At 44.5% G+C, this 20,087-nt stretch overlaps 1 protein-coding gene across 9 annotated transcripts in view; it reads left to right on the top strand.

Moving 5' to 3' along the window:
* Positions 1-20,087, top strand: part of LOC125747927 (band 4.1-like protein 1) — a 58,593-nt gene that overhangs the window by 9,085 nt on the left and 29,421 nt on the right. For all 9 annotated transcript variants that reach the window (XM_049023565.1, XM_049023571.1, XM_049023568.1 and 6 more), the window contains exons 2-3: positions 16,939-17,075; positions 17,800-17,967. In XM_049023565.1, the coding sequence (XP_048879522.1) occupies positions 16,956-17,075; positions 17,800-17,967 (288 nt within the window). In that variant the 5' untranslated portion in view covers positions 16,939-16,955. The remainder of the gene's footprint in view (positions 1-16,938; positions 17,076-17,799; positions 17,968-20,087) is intronic.

Genomic DNA, 20,087 nt, shown 5'->3' with positions numbered 1-20,087 from the left:
TGTTACGTTTCTGCCCCTTTTTCAGGACAGGGGAGGCGGGCGCGTATTTGCGCGGAGTCTCATCTCTAGCCTTTAGCGTTTGCCGCCGGCTTGCGAACAGGTTAGACCCGTCCAGGTTGGGATGCGTCTGCCTTCCTGTGCTTCGGCATGTCCGCTTCGGCAGCGCTGCTTGATTTACGTCAGCGTCAGGTATGCCAGCAAAGTCAAAATGCTGTTCATCACTTGAGTAAACGTCCAGCTGCATAAATGGAAGGAGTGTACAGATTCAGCTTCTGCTGCATCGAATGAAATGTAAGACAATAAACCACAACATCTTATTGTCATTGTTGATATTACTATTACTCTTCCTTGGAAACTCTATTGCCGTCATGCAGTATTTATAATTGCAGACTTGTTGAGTTACTGTTGGAGATGTTGCTGTTGCCCAACGAGTCTTTCCTTGTGCTGAGTATGGCCTGCATACTGCATGCGGCCCACAAGGACGTTCCCGCTCCCTGATGCTGATGACAACTGCAGGTTAACCTCTCACAGCAGCGTCTTACCTTTGCAGTAGTACTGCGTCAGCAAATCAGTCTACGCTCCTCTCCAGCACCATCCTGTCTTGTTCATTACAGGTGCAGAGATATTCTACATGAATATTTATACCGTCATTCTGGCAGAATTCGGAGGACATAAATCAGGAGTTAATATGCATGATTCTTATATAGATAGTTGCATTTACAGAGTCCTTGTGCGCGCTGTGTTCTTTCAGCGCCTTGCCAAGTTCAGTGTGCACGCTGTTGCATGGGAGCCAATGACTACATCACTTTTTCACAGTTGAACCTAACAGGAATAAAAACAAAATCAGCAAAAGACACTAACACTGTACTTGATGGGGCACGAATAATATAGTATTACGCTATTTCTTACGTATTAATTAACCACAAACTGTCTTACTGACATACTGATCTCATGTAAATTCATCATTAATGAATCGTGATGCATGTTTTATCTCAAGCAGTTACTACATTTGTTACTATATCTGTTAATTCGGTAAACCTTTGTGAATTACTGAAGGAACAAGTAATGGATAACACAAGTGAAATGCTGATCTCGTGTTCGTTCGTCATTAACGAATCATGACGCGTAATCTTTTTATCTCAAGTAGCGACTATATTTGTTCATGGTTTGTACTTCAGTAGTAACTGTTATCGCTAAATTCCTGTGCCCTGTCAAGTAAAGTCTTACTCAAAAGACTGAGCTGAATCTGGATCTGTGCCCCTGCTTACTAGCCTTTAGAGTTGATATATGGACCACACTGTCACGTTTAGCCTGGCCTATTCCAGGGGCTTCGCAGTAGCATTAAGGACCACCACTGCCAGCCTGCCGCCACACACTAACATACACACCATTGAGCATGCATCAGTTATCTGAATAAGGCTTTCTTTGCTTAAACGCCTCCTAAGTGGCTGTCATAAAATGACAGGCTCTGTATGAAGTCATTGTTTTTCTCTTTTTTAAGGAGAGCTGGAATAGCATTTTCTGTGGCTGTTCCTGCTTGGCAATTGAGTATGTGCCAGTCAGTGACAGGAGTTTTGTTTTTTCTTTTTAATTTTCGTTATTGTGTTTAATAGTTAGGCTGCCATGACAACTGTCTGACAAAAAGGCTGCTGTTGTCCTAATCTTAGATTTTCTTGTATGAAACATGCTCGCGACGTATTTGTGCGAATGGCGCTTTAAGCTTAAGAGGCAGCTTAACTGAGCGTTACACTTGCACTGGGTACAGGGTCCTTGTGAGCCTGCGGCCTGTGCCTGGAGGTGCAGGGCACCTAATTGCCTGTTTTGCACTGTGTTATCCGCTGCGCATATTCCTGCTCAGCCTTACGACAAGCATACAAAGGGAGTTCAAATTGTGCTCATTTTATGGATGCAGTGGCTTCCGAGTTGCTGAGGTAGAAGGTAGCTTAAGGGGCGCTTTATGTTTATGATGTAAACACACAAACACTGCATTCTGAGTCAGGCAAGAAATCTGGCCACGCCGTCTGATGTGATGATATTTCAGCTTATTATGCAAATGCAGATCTTCACTTCAGCCAGCCCTTATCTCCACTCCCTATAAAGCTACCTCCGCCCCCAAACACACGCAGATTGTGGTGCCCACGCGCACACCCCCTTTCCAATAATCCAGTGCTCCATTTTCTGTATTCCCTTCTGTGGTTTCCCACATGCTGACTCTGAAATGACTGTCTGTTCCGGTTTCTTCCTACTGTTTTCATTAATCCCATCTCCATTCCCATCCTCAAATAAAATCCTTATTCATGTCTCCCATTTCTGCATCACATGCTTTTCTTCACTGTCCCACCCATGGCAAGTCTTGACAGAATATTAGGGGCTGTCTTAAACACCAAATCTGGTTGACCTTTACTCTCCCTGTGCCTTGTGTGAGGGATCTGCAAGGACCTTTAATGGGAAAGTTAATGAATTAGCAGGCTGCATTTTGCATTCCTTGTGAGTCAATGGTGCTGGCAGGAAGAAAAACAAATCAATATAGCGTAGCCTGAGTACTGCAGTACTACTTTATTCATTTAATAGATAATAATAGCAGATAAATTTACAGGCATCACATATTCACTTACGTGCACTTTTGTTTTGGCTTGCCTTTATCGATAGCTTATCGTATGAATGGTGCTGGTGGCTGCGAAGCTGCACTAACAGCTTTCCATCTGGTCTTTTTTACTATGTGGTTTCCAGTTCAGCAGATTTGCTCATCTATTCGCCTTGCAACACAACTGGTCGGTACGGCGGCTCCTCCGTAAATCGCGTATTGACATGAGGCACAGGAGGCCATTGATTACTATGGTGGAAGACAGTTAGCCAGTTTTATTTATCCCAAAGAAGGCTGTGAACCAAAGGGTAAAAAAAACAGAACAGTGGGAGCTGTTCTTTAATTTAATTCAATTTAATTTAATTAACTTTTTTCCTGTCAGGCCTGTGGGCGGCATGGTGGTGCAGTGGTTAGCACTGTTGCCTCACACCTCTGGGACCTGGGTTTGAGTCTCCGCCTGGGTCACATGTGTGCGGAGTTTGCATGTTCTCCCCATGTCGTCGTGGGGTTTCCTCCGGGTACTCTGGTTTCCCCCCATAGTCCAAAAACATGCTGAGGCTAATTGGACTTGGTAAATTGCGTGTAGGTGTGCATGTGTGAGTGAATGGTGTGTGAGTGTGCCCTGCGATGGGCTGGCCCCCCATCCTGGGTTCTTCCCTGCCTCGTGCCCATTGATTCCGGGATAGGCTCTGGACCCCCCCCCCCCCAACCCAGTAGGATAAGCGGTTTGGAAAATGGATGGATGGATGTCAGGCCTGTCCACCGTTCATTGAAAAGCAGGGAAAAAATAAACAAGAGTGAATTATTAACACAGCGCTGCTGCGAGCTGCAGGACCTGACTTTTCTGTGCTTGCGTGCACAAAAAGGAAGTAAACGTCTATGACGGAACGCAGCTGACAACACAAGAAAAATAATCTTTGGGGGAGATATTTACCATGTATTACAACAATGAAGTGGGCAATCACAGTCAGAGAAATACAGGGATATGTGTCGTACAACAGACTTGATGCCTCTTGTGAGCACCTCGTTGGTTGGTGTAGCACACGTGTGCTTTGGCACGCTGATGATTTTATTTTCCACTCTGCAGCAGTCGTGCCGAGCGGTAAGATACAGCCGGATGTTTTTTTTTGTGTTCCCGCATCCCCCAAGGTTTCAGACAGAGGCAGGTTTGTGCAGACCGGCCGCCAGCGGAGGGATGCTCAGGTGAAGCTGTAATGTTTTTCGCTGGCGGTCCTGGTGGATTTGGCATGGAGACAGTTGGGATGGTAGACTGACCAGCGGGCAGTGATGGGACGGCAGCTGCTCCCCCCTCTGCTTAATGTACACAAAACCTCAGTAGTAAGCAGTTCATTCACCTTCATTAATCACCTTTGTTTCGTTTCTTTGCCCCTGTCTGAATTTGAATTAATTCGGGATTCATTCGTACACTCATTCATAAGCTCGAATGCGCCGTTGGAGTAGCTATCCATTTTATTTTCTGGCCTCACAGAAACTGAATAATATCACAGAACTATGATATCAGTGGCATTATGTCTGTTGGAAGTCTTAAGGATGATGCGCACGACACCTTTTAGAGGAATATGACACTGACCGGTGCTGATCGGACACTTTCTTGGTGATACTGGGCAACAAATTTCTATTTCAAAAACTTGGATCAACAATGGGCAACTTTTCATGATCATCCAGATCTAGATGAGTTGCCCCATGTCTCATCTGGATGGGCAGTTGCGGGGAACATTGCCCAGGGTACTGTTACACCCTGCTCTAATGCTAGGTACACTTTGAGGAGTTTGTGGATGTAACACTGAAAAGGACCTACTCTGATACAGCAAACATATTATAAGTATACAGGAATGTATTGTTAATGTTACTAATGTTGCATGCGGTATTGTTATTAATCCAATAAACATCAGTTCAAACAGTTTAACTATGAAGCCTAACCAATGTTTGTGGTTAACCAAGTTAAACATATCTCTTGCTAATTGGTATTATTCAAGTGAATAATTGCACTAAATCCTGGTCATATTAGATTTCATTGTAACTCCTGCGTGTTTATATTGCACACGCATAATTTAATCCAGCAGCCATTGCAACTGAAACCTTGCAAATTAATCCATCCAGCCATCTTCAAAGCCTAGGACTATGCTGCTTAAATACACAGGAAAAAAACATCTTCTTTTGGCCTACTTTAAATGAGTAGTGCAAAATGTAAATCAAATAACAACTTTACTGCAATATTTCAAATAGCTATTATTTAAGTGGCATGTGATCAGTAAAGGTCAAGACGGTGTCTAGTGTGCAATAGCTACACCTGTTTTTATGCACAGCATTGTGTGATCAAACACTGTTTCACCATTATTTGTGTAGGTTAATATTTGTAAACCGACGTTGTGTTTTGGCATCTTATCAGATGTTTCATGTACATGGAAAAGCACCAGAGACCGTTTAGACCACAGAAACACTAACATCCCCACATACTTTCACTAATCATTCTTAAGAAAAGTATTGAACAAAGTTATTGTTGATGGCACTACAGTAATTCCTCTGACCTCTTAAGATTTAAAGACAGCTGTGTTTCACAGAATAAACTGCTTAGTAAGAGGAGTATTTTATTGCTGTAAAGTGTCATGAATCATGTCTAAGGTCCAGTTTGACCAACGGCCTGCTGTCTTCAGAAAAGCAAAGGCAATGTGAAATTTTGAGACTTTATCTTGGTGCTGGAGTTCTGCTCTTAGGCCGTTTGATGCTGGACTGGCCCCAGGCTGGGCTGTACCAGTGTATCCTCAGAGGTGCTGGCTGTCATATATACAAGGCCGTGCCTCTCCAGGAGTCCTCTCTTCTTCCTCTCTCTCTCACTCACGCTCTCCGTGACTGAGCCTTTCCTAAAGCACTCTGCTCTGATCTTACGGGCGTCTCGGAGCATTTAAGTCCCTGTCAGTTCCAAATGACGAGCACTTGGAGTAGGCAGTCGTAACAGGCAGAAATCTCCCCAGTGCTGTAGGATATCTCAGTGCTGCTTTTTATTTGTTTGGGTCCAGACACACGCTGGTGAAGGACAGACAGGGCAGTCATCTGTCCTGGCAGTGAAGTGTTATTCTGGCATTAGTTGAATCCCTTCTTTGGAGCTAGTGGGTGCGTGTCCACAGCATCGATAAATAGATAAAATCACATTTCAAATATTGATGCAACCCCTCTATTAAACAACAAGTTTCTGCCAAGATTAATAGCATCATGGCCTTTAGATTCTGAATGGTACTGAAGCCTTGTGGACAGTGAGCGTTGTTGAAACGGCAGTCGGTCATTAGATGACATAATAATGCTGTCAGTTGTGAGAGGATGCCGTTTGTGAAACCAATTATTTCTGAAAGCTGCACTTTTCCATGAATACGCACATTTCAGGTACGCTCAGCTCTTCGCAGCTTTGGTGACCAGTTCTGCAGCACAGCACACCTTGCGCATCCTCCGACTTGAAGTCTTGGGATCCATTCATGTGCCTGTGTTTGTTGTCCCCCACAGGTTTTCAATGAGATTTGAGGACATGTCAGGAGAGAATGCACAGGCCACTTCCCTGCCATAACCCAGGATCTAACAGCATGCAGTCTTGGTTTCTTCAGCAGCTGAATAGAGCAGCTGTTCACATTTTCTCAAACGACTGCAAGAGACCAATTAGCAATTAGCACATGTAATGACTTTACGGCAAAGTAAATTCATGTTTGCTTTCTGCATGTACATGGCTATATAACCTTAGGAATGCACTGCGTATTCAATGCATTAATCTATTTAGCAGACACATTCATCTGAATTTCTGTACAACTGAGGTAGCAAGGTCAGCACTCTGGGGTTAATGGCCTTGCTCAATCGCCCCACGGTGACATCAGTCAGCTGACCGGGGGATTTGACCTAGTGACCCCTTGCTCATTGGCACATGTTCCAACTCACTGAGCCCCACACCATCCCATAGACATACTTTTAAAATTAAGAGCTTAAACAAAATCTGATGCAGTACTAGGCATTTTAACCAGACTAGTTGGGTCTTTTGTCTGTTTTGTCTGCATAGTACCTGCTATTTAGGCCTATAGTGGACGGAGGCCGAACAGAAGCAGACAGTCAGATGAGACTGAAATGTAGTGAATGAACGAATGAAAGGGAATTTTATGCTGTTCTGGCGCCGTCTTGGGGTGCCTGAATGCTGATTGCCATGACATGAGCGCGTCATGCAGAACCAGGCTTCGCTATTTGCATCGACTCAGCCACTCCACTTGTAAATTAAGTGTGATCTCAGCGTATTTGTCTTTTGTTGCCATGACACCGAAAAAGAAAATGTAAAAGGAAAAGCATGTCGTTTCCTGTCGTGTGCCTCGCAGGCGCGGTGCTGCGTGGCCGTCTAGGACTCGAGGGTGCCGCTTCGTTCATCACTGTCAGGTTCTGGCTCAGGTGTGTCATTCCTGCTCTGCAGTGGTCGGCCTCCACGTCAGCACAGATTGTGGCACAGATCCCTAATACCAGTCAAGGCTGCTTTGATTCGTTACATATCTCTGTACATGCAAGCAACCTCATGGAATGAAAATTGTTAACAGCTGTGGTCAATTAATTTCATGTCCATCACGTTTATTGCGTCACTTGCAGTAATTTAGATGTGTGATATCCGGTCACTTGTTAATATGTTTAGTTCCTTCAAACATAACGTCTGAGTGTACGTGGCTGCGTTCGAAATGATTGCTGCGACGACTCATTGGCACCGTTCCGCGTCTCTGCGCCTCGACCAAGACTGGAAGGGCCGTGGGTTCGAGGATTACCATGAAGAGCGCGGATTAACGATATGAAAGCTAAGCATTAAGGGGGTGTCGTTTGGCGGCCAACTCAGACACCGTGCATAGCTTTCTGTTGTGTGAGTCGCTGCATCGCTAGCGATAACGCTAATTACAGTGTCACCCCACAACAGCATGATAACATTGCTGTGGTCTGTTGCAGCTGCAAGGTTGTTATCTTCTTCTAGTTATGGAGCTGATAGTGGATTTGCTATCAGGTGACCTTGAGAAAAACAAGCACGCGTCACACAGTGAATGGTGGTGTTTTTGGCGATTTGAGCGGGCGATGCCCCCGACTCCCACTCCCGAGGCCGTGGAGCCTTTCACGTTAACCTCTCGTTTTTACTCATTATCACGTTCTCCTGAGGCAGGGCTGACTCCATCCACAGGGCCTTCCACCGTACTGAAATGAATTAATCGGCCTGCGTGGAGTCCCAGTGCGCTCCATACTCCTGCTGTGATGCTTTGTCCTCCTACAAAAGCGGCCCAGAGGGCCCCCCCCTCGTCCCATGGTGCCTGCTGGCTTGTGCCGTTAACAGTCTCTGTTTCGTGTTTGCAGGCATTTTCTGTTTTTTTAAGCCCTCCTCGTTTAATCTTGATTTGTCACAGAAATGGGTGAGTTCTTCCCATTCCCCTGAGCTCTGCGGCACTAATGTCAGGTTAAACAACTTTTCTTGCAGGTGTTCACAGCAATTTGTGCCTGTATCTCATACAGTGTTTAAAGGTCCACGTCTAAGTTCACTGGTTGTGTCAGGATCGGGCCAAAGCACACCTGGATTTCTAGGTTTATTCGTCCTGGTGTTCTTCCTACCTGCCTGAAAAGTGGACGGTAGGCTTGCCTCCCTTTGTGAAGATGTGCAGCTGGGGGTGGAGTCTGTGGTCTTTCTCGCTCTCTCCTTTCTGAATGTTGCATCAGCCCATTAGAGGGAGCAGTTGATGATCGAATGTTGACCCTCTTCGCAGTGCGGTTCCCACTGGAGCCCAGTACACTTCCTTCCTTTTAGAACGGGTATCTTTATTGTCTAAATAAATGAACAAGGAACTTTGCATGCTCTCCTTACAATACTACATGTCATATAAGACAACACGAGAATGAAGACAAAATAAAAGCAAACAAATAAAATAAATAATACATTACACAGTATTATTAAATACAGTACACACACACACACACACACACACATAATATAGATGTACAGTATAAAGCCGAATGAAACAAACTGCAGTGCAATCATATATTCTTTTTAGGAGCATTTTAACTTCGTTAAGAGTGGAGCATTCTGGGAAGCATCATATCTTTCAGTCAGATATCGTAAAATGGGCTAATTATGTGATGTTGCCTTTTTGACTCAAAATTGACAAGAAATACGCTTTAAGATATTTTAAAAATCCATATTTTTTTTACTCCCATAAAAGGAGAACTTCTGTGTGCTTTATAGAGTTTTCCTTTTGGTTTGTGAGAATATAAACTGTGTCACCACGGCGGAGGTAATCAGTATGATGTCATGAGTTTACGACAAGCGTGCACCTGAAATCCACCCGTGAAATGGGCAGAGTGTAAAAAGTGTAACCTGCCGGGGATAAATGCATCCACATAACCGTATGTTTCCGGATGCAGGGAGAACCCACACGGAACACTCCCAGGGTAAGCTGAGGCAGTGCTCAAAACCATAACACCTGCATTAAAATTGTACAGTGCTACCTGCAGAGCCACTGCAGAGTCACTGTGGACATGTAGCTGGGGCACTGATGTTATATATATTCACTGCTTTCAGCAAGACACTATATGTAGAGTTTGCTGAGAGGTGCTGCTACAGAAGTGGTAGGAGTTACAATTCAGATAATAATGCCACAATGGGTCTGTATAATGGGCTCATCACTTATCAGTTACACTGTGAGTTGCAGTTTTGTCCCTCCAAACAATTTTATCCAGTATGGCCTGATGAAAAGCCGAAAAGAGAGGGGAGAATCACAGATTAAGACGGAATAAAGACGAAACACGGGTGGGCCATTACTCTGCGCATACTTAAGCTTCATTGCCTGCAATTCATCCTGATTCTTGACATTCCAGGCATCTGTAAGAGTGTGATTGCCACTCCATTCTGTCTCTGCTGCCTATGAGACGGAGAGGCCTCACTGAGGACCCGCATCTGCATCAGTCACATCTCAAATGCTTTCAAAAATAACTCAAAACAAAACTTAATCCTCATATCCTGATTTTCTTCCAGAGAAAGACTGTCAGGACTAAAAACGTCTAATGAGCATTTCTTAGGAAATAAAAACGCCTCCCTTGAGATGTCTTGCAGCAGCGGCTTGATTTAGGGTGTTTGGTACAGAATGCCCCTGTGGCTTTTGGCCGCCTTTATTTCCGCTGGTCGGACTTGCAGTTCCGTGCTCAGAATGCAGTTTGAGTTCTGCAGTGTTTCGCATGACACATTAACGAGCTGGTCCAGAAGGCCTGCACTCCACCCTGCCCCAAACCCTGGGTCCAGTAACACCACCTGCTCCAGCGCGGAGATGCTCTCCTGTCCCTCTAAACATCTGTCTCAGCAGGCTGACATACCTGGTGATGCTGCTAGTGACAAATCACTTGTCTGTTCCTGGGGGATTTTCAGACAGGCTCTTACCCCGGTTGATCTGGTCATCTGACTCCTGGGGCCTGCACTACGAAGCGGGGTTACTGGCTTATCAGGGTAACTTGTCGGATTTAAGGTAGTCTGGGCAAAAAGTGGACGAATATGAAGTCCATTTAAACTATGGTACCTTAAATCCGACAAGTTAAGCCAATAACCCCACTTCGTAGTACAGGCCACAGGTCTGTGGTGTTGGGGTGGTGTGTGAAGTATCTCCTCTCCTTTTGGTTGACGTTCATCACAGCATTCGAAATTCGTAATAAACACAGTGTTGCTGTAATGCCAGTGAGGAGACGGACCTTGCTGTCACGAGGCCTGTGACGAGGCCTGCACTATCCATCTACGCAGCATGTTTAATTTAACAGCCTTCCTATGTCTTCTCATGTTGTAAGATGGAAACAGGAGAGATGCCATGATGGCAGCTATGTGTAAACTATGTGTATTCACCTTCACCTTCTTTGTCTGAAAGTACATAAGTTCTAATCCAACATGCTTTGGGAAAATTGGAGGAGATCATGGCTCAATGGAAGGGAAGCGGATTGAGTTTTTTACATTTTAGTCAGCAAATACTCGTACCAAGTGACATTATGATTTAGAATTTTGCGTTTTATTGATTTATGTTAGATGGCTGTAGTGGGCTTTAAAAGCATGATCCACTCGTGATTTGTTTGCTTTGTAGTGGGACAGCGCGATTAAACTGGTATAGCGTGGTCCTGTGGGGTGGAGAGACAGGTTCTAATGGAGAGCAGCATCGTAAATTAGAGAGGGCTTCCAGGGGCCACCATGTGCAGATGACTGCAGGGGGTCTTCAAGAAAGGCAGTGTGTGCCTCAGTGCAAGATGGAGGAGGGGGCCTTCTTCAATAACATATTCAGCTGAAACGTTAATATTTACTGAAACTATGATTTATTGCACTTTTGACATTCTGGTGTTGGGATGGTTTTCTGGAGCACAACTCAATTTTAACCTCTCATATATTTGCACTCTCTTCATTTATTAATAAGTAATTAATAATTACTGTGTTTGGCATTGAACGCAGAAGGATGCTCATCTTCCCTGCTTGCCCTGTTCCATGATGTTAGAATATTATTAAGGACCAGAATTTATTCCTTTTGCACAAACTTTACTTTGGGCGAAAATAATCTCAGTACTTAAGCAGACTGAGCTGGGAACAAAGATGGCATTGTGGTGCTACTAAAATCGCAGCCGTGAAACGAGGCTCGCAAGCTCTGTCTTAACGATCCTTTCCTAGGTTTACACATGGTCATTGAAACCAAGGTATGTATAAAACAATTTGGAAATTGTTTTTTAATAAGCTTATGAATGAATCAGGTCTTTTATTTTTCTAGGAGCCAGTGTATTTTCTGCTCAATAAGCTATGAATGTCTGAAACACTTTAAGCAGTTAGCTGCTTAAATTTTGCCTTTCATGTAACAGCTAAAACAATGTCATCCTTTTATTGTTTACAACTGCAATTATTTTCAAAAGATTAATAAAACGTCTCGCTTCATGACATTATAACGCTAACAATGGAGCCTTTTAACTTTATCTTTGTCTCCGTATGTTCATTTTTGCTACTAGCGACTTATTTTCTCTGGAAACATGATAATTTTCCCTGTTTCGTATGCAATCAGCATATATTTGCTGTAATTCATCAGACGGAGGCACCTCAAAGCATTTGAAGTGGCTCAGATTGCCGAGATGTGGCCTCACTGCTAACCACAGGAGGACAACAGCGATAACACTGGCAGTGCGTACCGTCGGGCTTTGATGTCCTTGCGGTTACCGTCGGCTTGTAATTGCCGAGCGGAGTGTGGCCTTTCAGAAGAGAGATGCCTAACAGAAGTTCCGCTTCTGCTCTACAAAAATGTCTTCTTTTGACATCATCCACCGGCTTCTTGAGTTCCAGTCATGTTGCTGTGAGGAACTCATTAGCTAAAGAATGATGGCTTTGGGAAATTGGCCAGTATCTTTAAGAGCAGAATGTTCGGTTGTTGTGAAGGAATATCGTAATATACAAGTGAGTCCGAGCACTGTAGCTCAAGGAGAATTGACCCCCAGAATCAAGTGTCTGTTATTTCATGTTCTTAAAATTACAAGATGTCCAATTTATTTCACAAAATACTATCCATAAAAAAACCCTCCCCCTTTAAAATTAACAAGCTCAGTGAGATTTGCTGCAGTGTGTGTGAAAGAGAGTTGTTTTGATTTGGTTTTGTTGCTGAGAGACTGTCAGATACTTTATGGATGAGCCACTATTAAGGAGTAGGACAGGCGGGAGGTATTAAATGTCACAACGTGCCTTATACCTCATTCAGTGGCAGACAGGTGTTATAATGAGCCACGCAGTAGTCTGGGAGGCAGGTATATTGTAGGATCTTTCCATTGATGACTCATGCATAGAAATATTTTGATTAGATGCTCAGCTCTTGCTTCGCGCCAACAAAAGCCCTGAGGTTTGCTTTATAAGGGCGGAGCCGGTAGCGCAGTCCCTCACTGCTCAATCTGTTATTTACAATTGGGGAGACTCAGCGGAGCTTGCAGGCCGTTTGGGAAAGGGTGTGACTCGCACCCGAGGGCCGAGGGCTGTGCATGAGCGGCCTGGGGAAACGCCCACTAATTACATTTAAACCATCCCGGGTGTCGCTGTCTACACACGTCAAATACATCCCTTTGAGCCCATAGATGCCTCGAGCTACTTAGCGATCCCAGGAAAACGAACGAAACCTGCAAACAGTAAGATGTTTTTCTGACAAGATGTCGGCTGCGATAGAATGTGAGGAGGGCAGTCACACATAGATTAATGTACTTTTGAGAGCAGTTAGGGTTAGGGTCTTCAGTCTTGTACAGACCCGAGGGATGGCTCCCAGTCATACCCACCGCTGGCCTTGCACATGTTGTTGGGGTCATTGGGGAGATTTTGGGGCCACAGAATTTCAGTCAGTTTTTTTGTACAAGATTCCTGCCTGTGCCATTTACTTTAATGTCTTGAAGATGCTTTACTGCTATGGCATACAGAAGGTGTTTTGTTTCTATCGTCGGTAGAGACCAGGCAGCGATCGAACCGCCTTGTTACTATGTATGCCGATCAGGGTCACGTGGAGTCTATCCCAAGTAATACCGGGCACACAGTCTGGGTACGTCCTGGATGGGTTAACAGAGGCACAAAGACCCAGCGCAATGCGAAAATGCCAGTTTACCTAATGGGCTGTGCGAATGCCCACGAGAATGCTGGAGGCAGGACTCAAACCCCTGACACTGAGTCGCAGATTTAACCGCTGAGCCTCTGCTCCATCCCTGGGCTTCTTTGGTTAATTATCTGGGTGTAAAGCCTTGTATGTCCCTTTTTAAGGCCGTGGCTTCCTGCTTGTGGCGAGCAGGTGCAGTAGGGCTTAGCAGGGGTGGAACCTGCTAGTGTACTAGCAACGATTTGGGCAGCTTCAGCAGAGATGCTGCCGGGAGATGGATTGTCCGACGTTTCGCATGGAGGTTGGAGCTGCGGTACGTCTCCGCAACAAAATATCACCGAGTGGTTTCGTGCTCATTCATCTGCGGCAATTTGCCATATCCTGCTTTCAGCCAGGTTCAGTTTCTTTTCAGCATAACACCGGTAGAGAATATTTAAAGTGCTTCATCACGTCCACTGGAGTCGTCACAGCTGTGAGGTGTGGAGGGAGTGCCATTTCAAAGCCGGTTTAAACTAATGGTGCTAATTTGGGGCTTTTATTATATGAGGAGCTCTTCCCGGTGGTCCCTGTGTGCTGGGATGGAAAGCAATTTGAAGGGGTACGACTACAATGATGTTTACGGCAATGTTCTTTACCCCCAGTGTGTTGCTTGCAGTTGTTGCCTGTCACAGCCCAGCACACAGGGGAAAGGAGCTGCGAGGGAAATTGGAAGAGGCACGGAGAGGCAGCTGGTGTGGAATGTCAGTCCGTGAAGAAATATAGCTAAAAGCCGTGGGCTGCTTGTATCTTACTCTTGCTGAATATTATATTGCTCAGAGAACCGCTAAGCAGACATGCGGAATATAAATAAGCACTTGTGCTGTGTGTTAACTGAAATTGATGCGGTTTGTATAGTCAGTGGGGGCACTGCTTCATATTAGGGAATGCGGCATTAAGTTGACTACCTGTGCTGGTTTTTGAAGGACCTTTCACTCCCCAGGAAAGTTCAGACAGCTCATTTGGAGCGAGGGCCACTCAGAGGCCAAAGAAGCACTGTGGTTAACCTGTGAAAGAGATGTGTCAAGTGTATCAAAGAGCATTTTTTTCTGCAGTACTGCTTAGCAGTATGGCTCTGCTCTGGCGTCTTAGGGATCCTGCCGTCTTACTCATAGCCGCTTGTTCTTCTGCAGATTACCAGGTCTTGCTGTTCTCATTAGGATGAAATACAGAGATGTATTGTGAGTGAGGGGCAGGTGACCTGTGCCATCCAATGGCTGATCTGCGTTACGGGGCCCAGGCTCTCATTCCGGCCACTCGGGGTCATGACCAGAGATAGTCTTGGTCTTTTCCTCTCTTCTTTCTCGCTTCTGCCTCCACCACTTTGTCTTATTCCTCTCTTCCTCCTTTTTTGTTTTCTGTCTTCTCCTCATAGCCGACCCCTCTTTCACATTGCTGTAGCCTCCCTCTTTCTTTCTCTCCTTCCGCTGACAGTTCTGTCACACTCTCAGCGTTACAGAGAAAAAACGTTCAGAGCTGTTACTATGGCAACTGAATATCTGCTCCCAGCCACCCTCTTTCTCTCTTACACACATGCACATGCACGGTCTCCCTCCCTCTATTTTTGCAGTCTTTCTTTCTGGAGAGAAACAGAGAAGTAATGGAAGCTGTACAGTAAGGGGTATTAAAAATAAATTAATAAATCGACAGACTGACTACAGCTACAGAGCTGCAGATTTCATGTTATTAAAACTCTAATTTCTTGTTGTAGACACACTGATCCTCTGCGAATGGTGTGTCAGCCAACAACTGACACCCAAACCCTTTACTTTGCTTCTGTCTCCTTCAATGAGTCTCTGCTCAGCCCGGCACAGCTGGACAGGGAAGGGCACTGACTATGCATTGGCTGTCCTTGCCTGTCACTGTCCATCGTGTGCTGAGATCCATGCATCCCTCTGCTCCTGATAGCAGGACTGTAGCAGGCAGTGGGGCATGAATATAGGATAAAGACCATATCACCTGGAACGCATATTTCAGTCTGCCATAGTAACGCTTATTGTTTTGGCAATAAATCCCAATACATTAGGATTCCCTGGACGGGAGACCCAGGAAGACCCTGACAGATTGCTTGCAGTGTGCTGGCTCGTGTGCAGGATGACGGGATCGCCCTGTTCATATGCTGCCTTGAGTAATGCTGTAAATCATGTAGCTACGGGGGCGATTCTAGGATTTTTTTTTTCCATATGGGGGGGGGGGGGCACAAGAGGGACCATAATTCATACGGAGGGGCTAACCTTATCATTAGCCAATGATGTGTTCTGAGTCGATGAGTGACAGAGGAGGGGTCCTCCATGGTCCAATCAGCTCACAAGTAGGACTAGTTCCACTGTAGCCATGTCCCTGAATTGGCCCCTGTGTGGCTCCAGGGCACTGCAGGGTATGGGTGAGGAGCAGTCACCATCAGGAATCACACATGGGCAGGGTGCTGTGGACCTCGCACTGCGCTAGCCGGTCTTAGGACAGGGAATCGCACGCCAGCATTGGTGGAATCTAGGAAGATGTGGTCTTCAAGTGTTTCTGCCAAATGTCTGTGAACATCCCAGAAGTAATATGGACCTGCTCATGCAGATCCTAACGTACCTATGGGTCAGTTACCATAGAAATATAGCCTGGCACAAGTGTGGATATACTGCTTGTAAAATAATAGCATCATCATCCTGTATATAGATTGATGTAGGCAGCCTAAATAAATCCACTTAAAGCTTAGTGTCCTGAAACGGTTAGGGGGTGTTGGTGCTGTAGGAAAACAATGTTGTTTCTGGCCTGCTTCAAAAAGCGAACTATAGATTCTGTTCTACAATGTCAAGTTAATATTCAGTAATTTTCACGTTTTAGCAATGAAAGTAAAAACTAATTTACCATCAGGCTCAGGGCCATATTCCTCTCTGAATCGGAGCCAGAGAAAATTCGCCTTGGAGGAGGATCGTAACCCGTGCTCCTCTTTGGCCAGGAGTAGCTAAATTCATTTGTCTTTTTTTTTTACCCAGTGGGAGCGTTATGAAATCCTTGAGTCAGATCTATAGTAGGGAAGATGTGAAAGGCTTGCTGGCTCATCTACACGCGAAAGGTCACAAAGCCAGCATTGACAACCCTCAGATCATGCGGATGGAAGGATTCTGCCTCATGACAGGATGCCCTCAGTTTAAATCTGGATCTGCAAACAGTAACTGTGCTGAAGATGATGCAGTTAAAACTGGGTGTTAAAGAGTGCCAGCATAATGTCTGGATAAAGTCGTTCAGCTTTAGTAAGGGACCTCTTCTAACTCCTGCTTGATGTGCCTCTGTGCACCACTGCAAATGTGTTCAGAAGGACAGGATGAACGATTGCATCTGTAATGACTGCTGATATCCATCTGTACACTTTCTCGGACTAATTTGCATGCCCACCATCAATTTCCCTATATAATTTCATGTGTTATGGGGGTATCCAGGAGTCCATCTTATTCAGCTATTAAATCGGAGCAGTTAAATATGCCACAGATTGTCTCACTCTTGTATTTTTTGTGAATGGATGAAAAGCATTACATAAGATGGTCATGGGGTCAGATGCTTATCATAGTGTTTCCAAGTTCCGTGATTGATTGTTCCTGTCTGAAGCTGGTCTTGTTGGAACGATCTTCACCCTCACAGTAACAGGTACTAACATTATTCATCTGTTGTCCTCCTGTTTCTTGGTTCTCTTTATCTTAGGATACCAAACAGTTACCATGACCACAGAGACAGGCCCAGAGTCAGAGGTGAAGAATTCAGTGGAAGAGCCCCCCCAGCAGAAAGGTGCACCCGGTGGAATGCAGGACTCCGCTGCCGACGGCAGGACAGGCAAGCAGGTGGGACGGACTCCACGCTAAACGAGAATGAAATGCAGAGCTGTCTACGGTGATGTGCTATTTAGTGAGCTGTGATTTAAAAAGCTCTATTACAGTGACAGAGCAACAGTGACATTTGCTTTTACCAGTCTGCCAATTTTATTATATTACTCAAATAAGCCTCAGTCTGCCAGGTATTGTGAGGGCTGCATATTCCTGGCTATACCTGGATTTATCCCCCCAGATGTCACTCGTGCTTTTATTTCAATAGATTTCTCAGCAGTTATCCCTGTGGTGCACATGGTGAAGATCCACATTGTTTGTTTATGGATGACTTGGGCTTATTTGTAGAAAGAAACGTGACCCTTTATTCTCCAGCCATGAGACTGTGACCTAGGCTGTAATTAGTTTTCTAATTTGTTTCAGCGTATTGTGCCAGGCATATTACCCATAATACAGTAGACCTTGTCTATTTATTTGCATAGTTGGGTGTTAGAGGGAGATTTTTTGCCACTTGATTGACAGTTTTCGTTATTTAAAACTTGCAGTGTTAACAGTGTGAGGTAGTTCTGTCAGTGACGGTTGCTCCCAAGATGTTAATTTGAAACACATGGCATCAGTCAGCTGAACAATACAACATACGATGCAGTATTGTTTGTTATGTAATTTATTGTTGTTTGTATTATATTACAAAGTAAGTTACAATGAGGAACTTTAATTAATGGTTACTTACCATTGCTGAAAGGATCACAGCACCAGGCTTCCAGACGAACACAAGGATGGTGATAATGCTTCAGAGATGACAACCCCGAGCAAGATGCCCAAATCTCCTCAGAAATCATCAAAACGGCCAAAGACTGCACCCTTCAAGGTGACCTTGCTGGATACCTCAGTTTATGAAGCTGGAATTGAGGTATGTGGTCAACATATAAGCAGATAAGATATCCATCCATCTACCATAACTTCTTATGGAGTACAAGGTCGTGGTAAGCCAGAGTGCTTACTTATGCACTGTTGATGTTTTTGGGCTACTGGAGGAATGCAGCAAATACATGAATTGGCAATATTGGGGCAAATTGTTTTGTGATCACAAGAGGAAAAGTGAAAAAGCACATAAGACAAACCAAATGAGCTGTTTCAGTCATTCATGTAGTGCAGCTGTGGCAGTTATTGGCTTTTCATTTTAGATGCTCATTTTTATCATTTTGGCTTCTGGGAGAAGCAAAGCAATGAAGTACTGTATCAGGGTGTGAGGTATCTCACTTTTGTGTATGGGAAGCCCAAGTAAACAAAGAAATATGAGATTTAAACTGAATTATTTTTACAGAATAACGTGTAATCATAATCACGTAATCATTATCTCCACACATTTTTCTGCTCTTGTGACAAGGGACGTTCAGCCTGCCTGGTTTTGAATGGAAAACCAAACCTAGCAAAGTAGGTGGAGTAATCGGGGAGTGAGTGTTGAGGGTGAAGGTTTGTCCTCAAGTCCCTCAAGGGGATGTCTACTCAGTCTTCATAACTATCTGCTGGAGCTTGTCCATACAGGGAGAGGACGATGGTTTTGGCCTACGCACCTTATCTGGCCTGTGCAGCCCCCGATTTACCCATAACCATCTCAGTGATTGAATACGCCCACATTCATCGACCTGACTCTGCCATAAGCGGCTTCAATGGCGTGACTCATGTTCCTGGTAGTTCACAGGACGGCCTCACATAGGATTGACATTGATTTTATTTCAAATGCTTGCACATTGCGAAATGTGCGTGTATATAACAAACAACTGGTACCAGTTTTCATGTCTTCCTCCTCCCAAAAAGGTCAGAAATTAATCATAATGTTGCAGCATACCTTGTAGCTAATAACTAAAAGTACACATACAATCATGCCAGGTTTTCATTATCCCAAATTATTGAGCCCTCTATTTCTGTTACATATTGAAATATTTACATTTCATACAAACTTGTTCATGCTTACTATAGGAGAGCAGAAGGCTTGGACATTTTAAAGCAGAGCACTGTACTTTTATGTAATCCATTTATACTCAATTACCATTATTTCAGGAAATGATAAGAGCAAAGTCTAATCACTGCTGGATGGGCTAAAAGGCCAGACAGTGGCTCTTCTCTGTTCCTGAATCTGCTTTGGCACCTTTTCTGTTCCCCTTCTTTATACTCCAGTGCGCTTTACATTATTATCACACTCACCTTATGCTGAGGAAGCTGTCATATATGGCCTTATAATAGCGAGCCCCTGGTGTGATTTTATGTGTCCTCTTCCTCTTCTCATCCACTTTTCTCTATGTCTATTTTCATGTATATTCTTTACTGTAAAGCACTTTGAGCTGCATCACTTGTGGGAAAGGTGCTACGTAAATAATGTTATTATACTCCCATTCTACTCTAGTTATTTGGGCTGGGACCAGGCGAAAATCAGCCTGTTGCACGTGCAACTGCAGCTGCCTGTTGGCTCTGTAGTTTATGCATGTCTGTCAGGCTGGTTATTACCCGAGGACGGTCATTGTTTTCATGCTACTTACATCGCCCACGCAAGTGCTGAAATGCGCTCTAGATCTATGCCTGAATATATTAGCTCCAGTTTATTTCTCCACAGGAAAGCTCACATGTAGAAAAATGTGATTTGTGGTAGTTGGATCAAAAGTGAAATTGAATCAGCTGCTCATTATTCAGGAAACACTGTTTCTTAGACATTGCATGTTTGATTCAATGCACTTGAAGGCAACCCTTTTCAGGCCTTATGGGGATACAAATATCATAATGACAACTTAAACAGATTCTGCTCCTTACCCATCATGCTCCTGTCACACATTGATGCTCTCGGGAGAGTGTTCTGAAGATCTATCATCCTTGCTTGTTTTTTAGAGGGTTACTGGTCATCCCCTTAGCCTGCGCAAGAGGCAGGATGGCATTTTTCCTTGTGAACTTGCCTCCAGAAATTGGGCAACTATAAAAAGGATATGATGCACACTACTTCTGTTGCCCTGGCAACTACTGCTCTGTCTCCCTGTCACC

Source organism: Brienomyrus brachyistius, chromosome 8 (genome assembly GCF_023856365.1).
Source record: "Brienomyrus brachyistius isolate T26 chromosome 8, BBRACH_0.4, whole genome shotgun sequence".
Taxonomy (NCBI): Eukaryota; Metazoa; Chordata; class Actinopteri; order Osteoglossiformes; family Mormyridae; genus Brienomyrus; species Brienomyrus brachyistius.
This window is presented reverse-complemented; position numbering and strand designations above follow the sequence as displayed.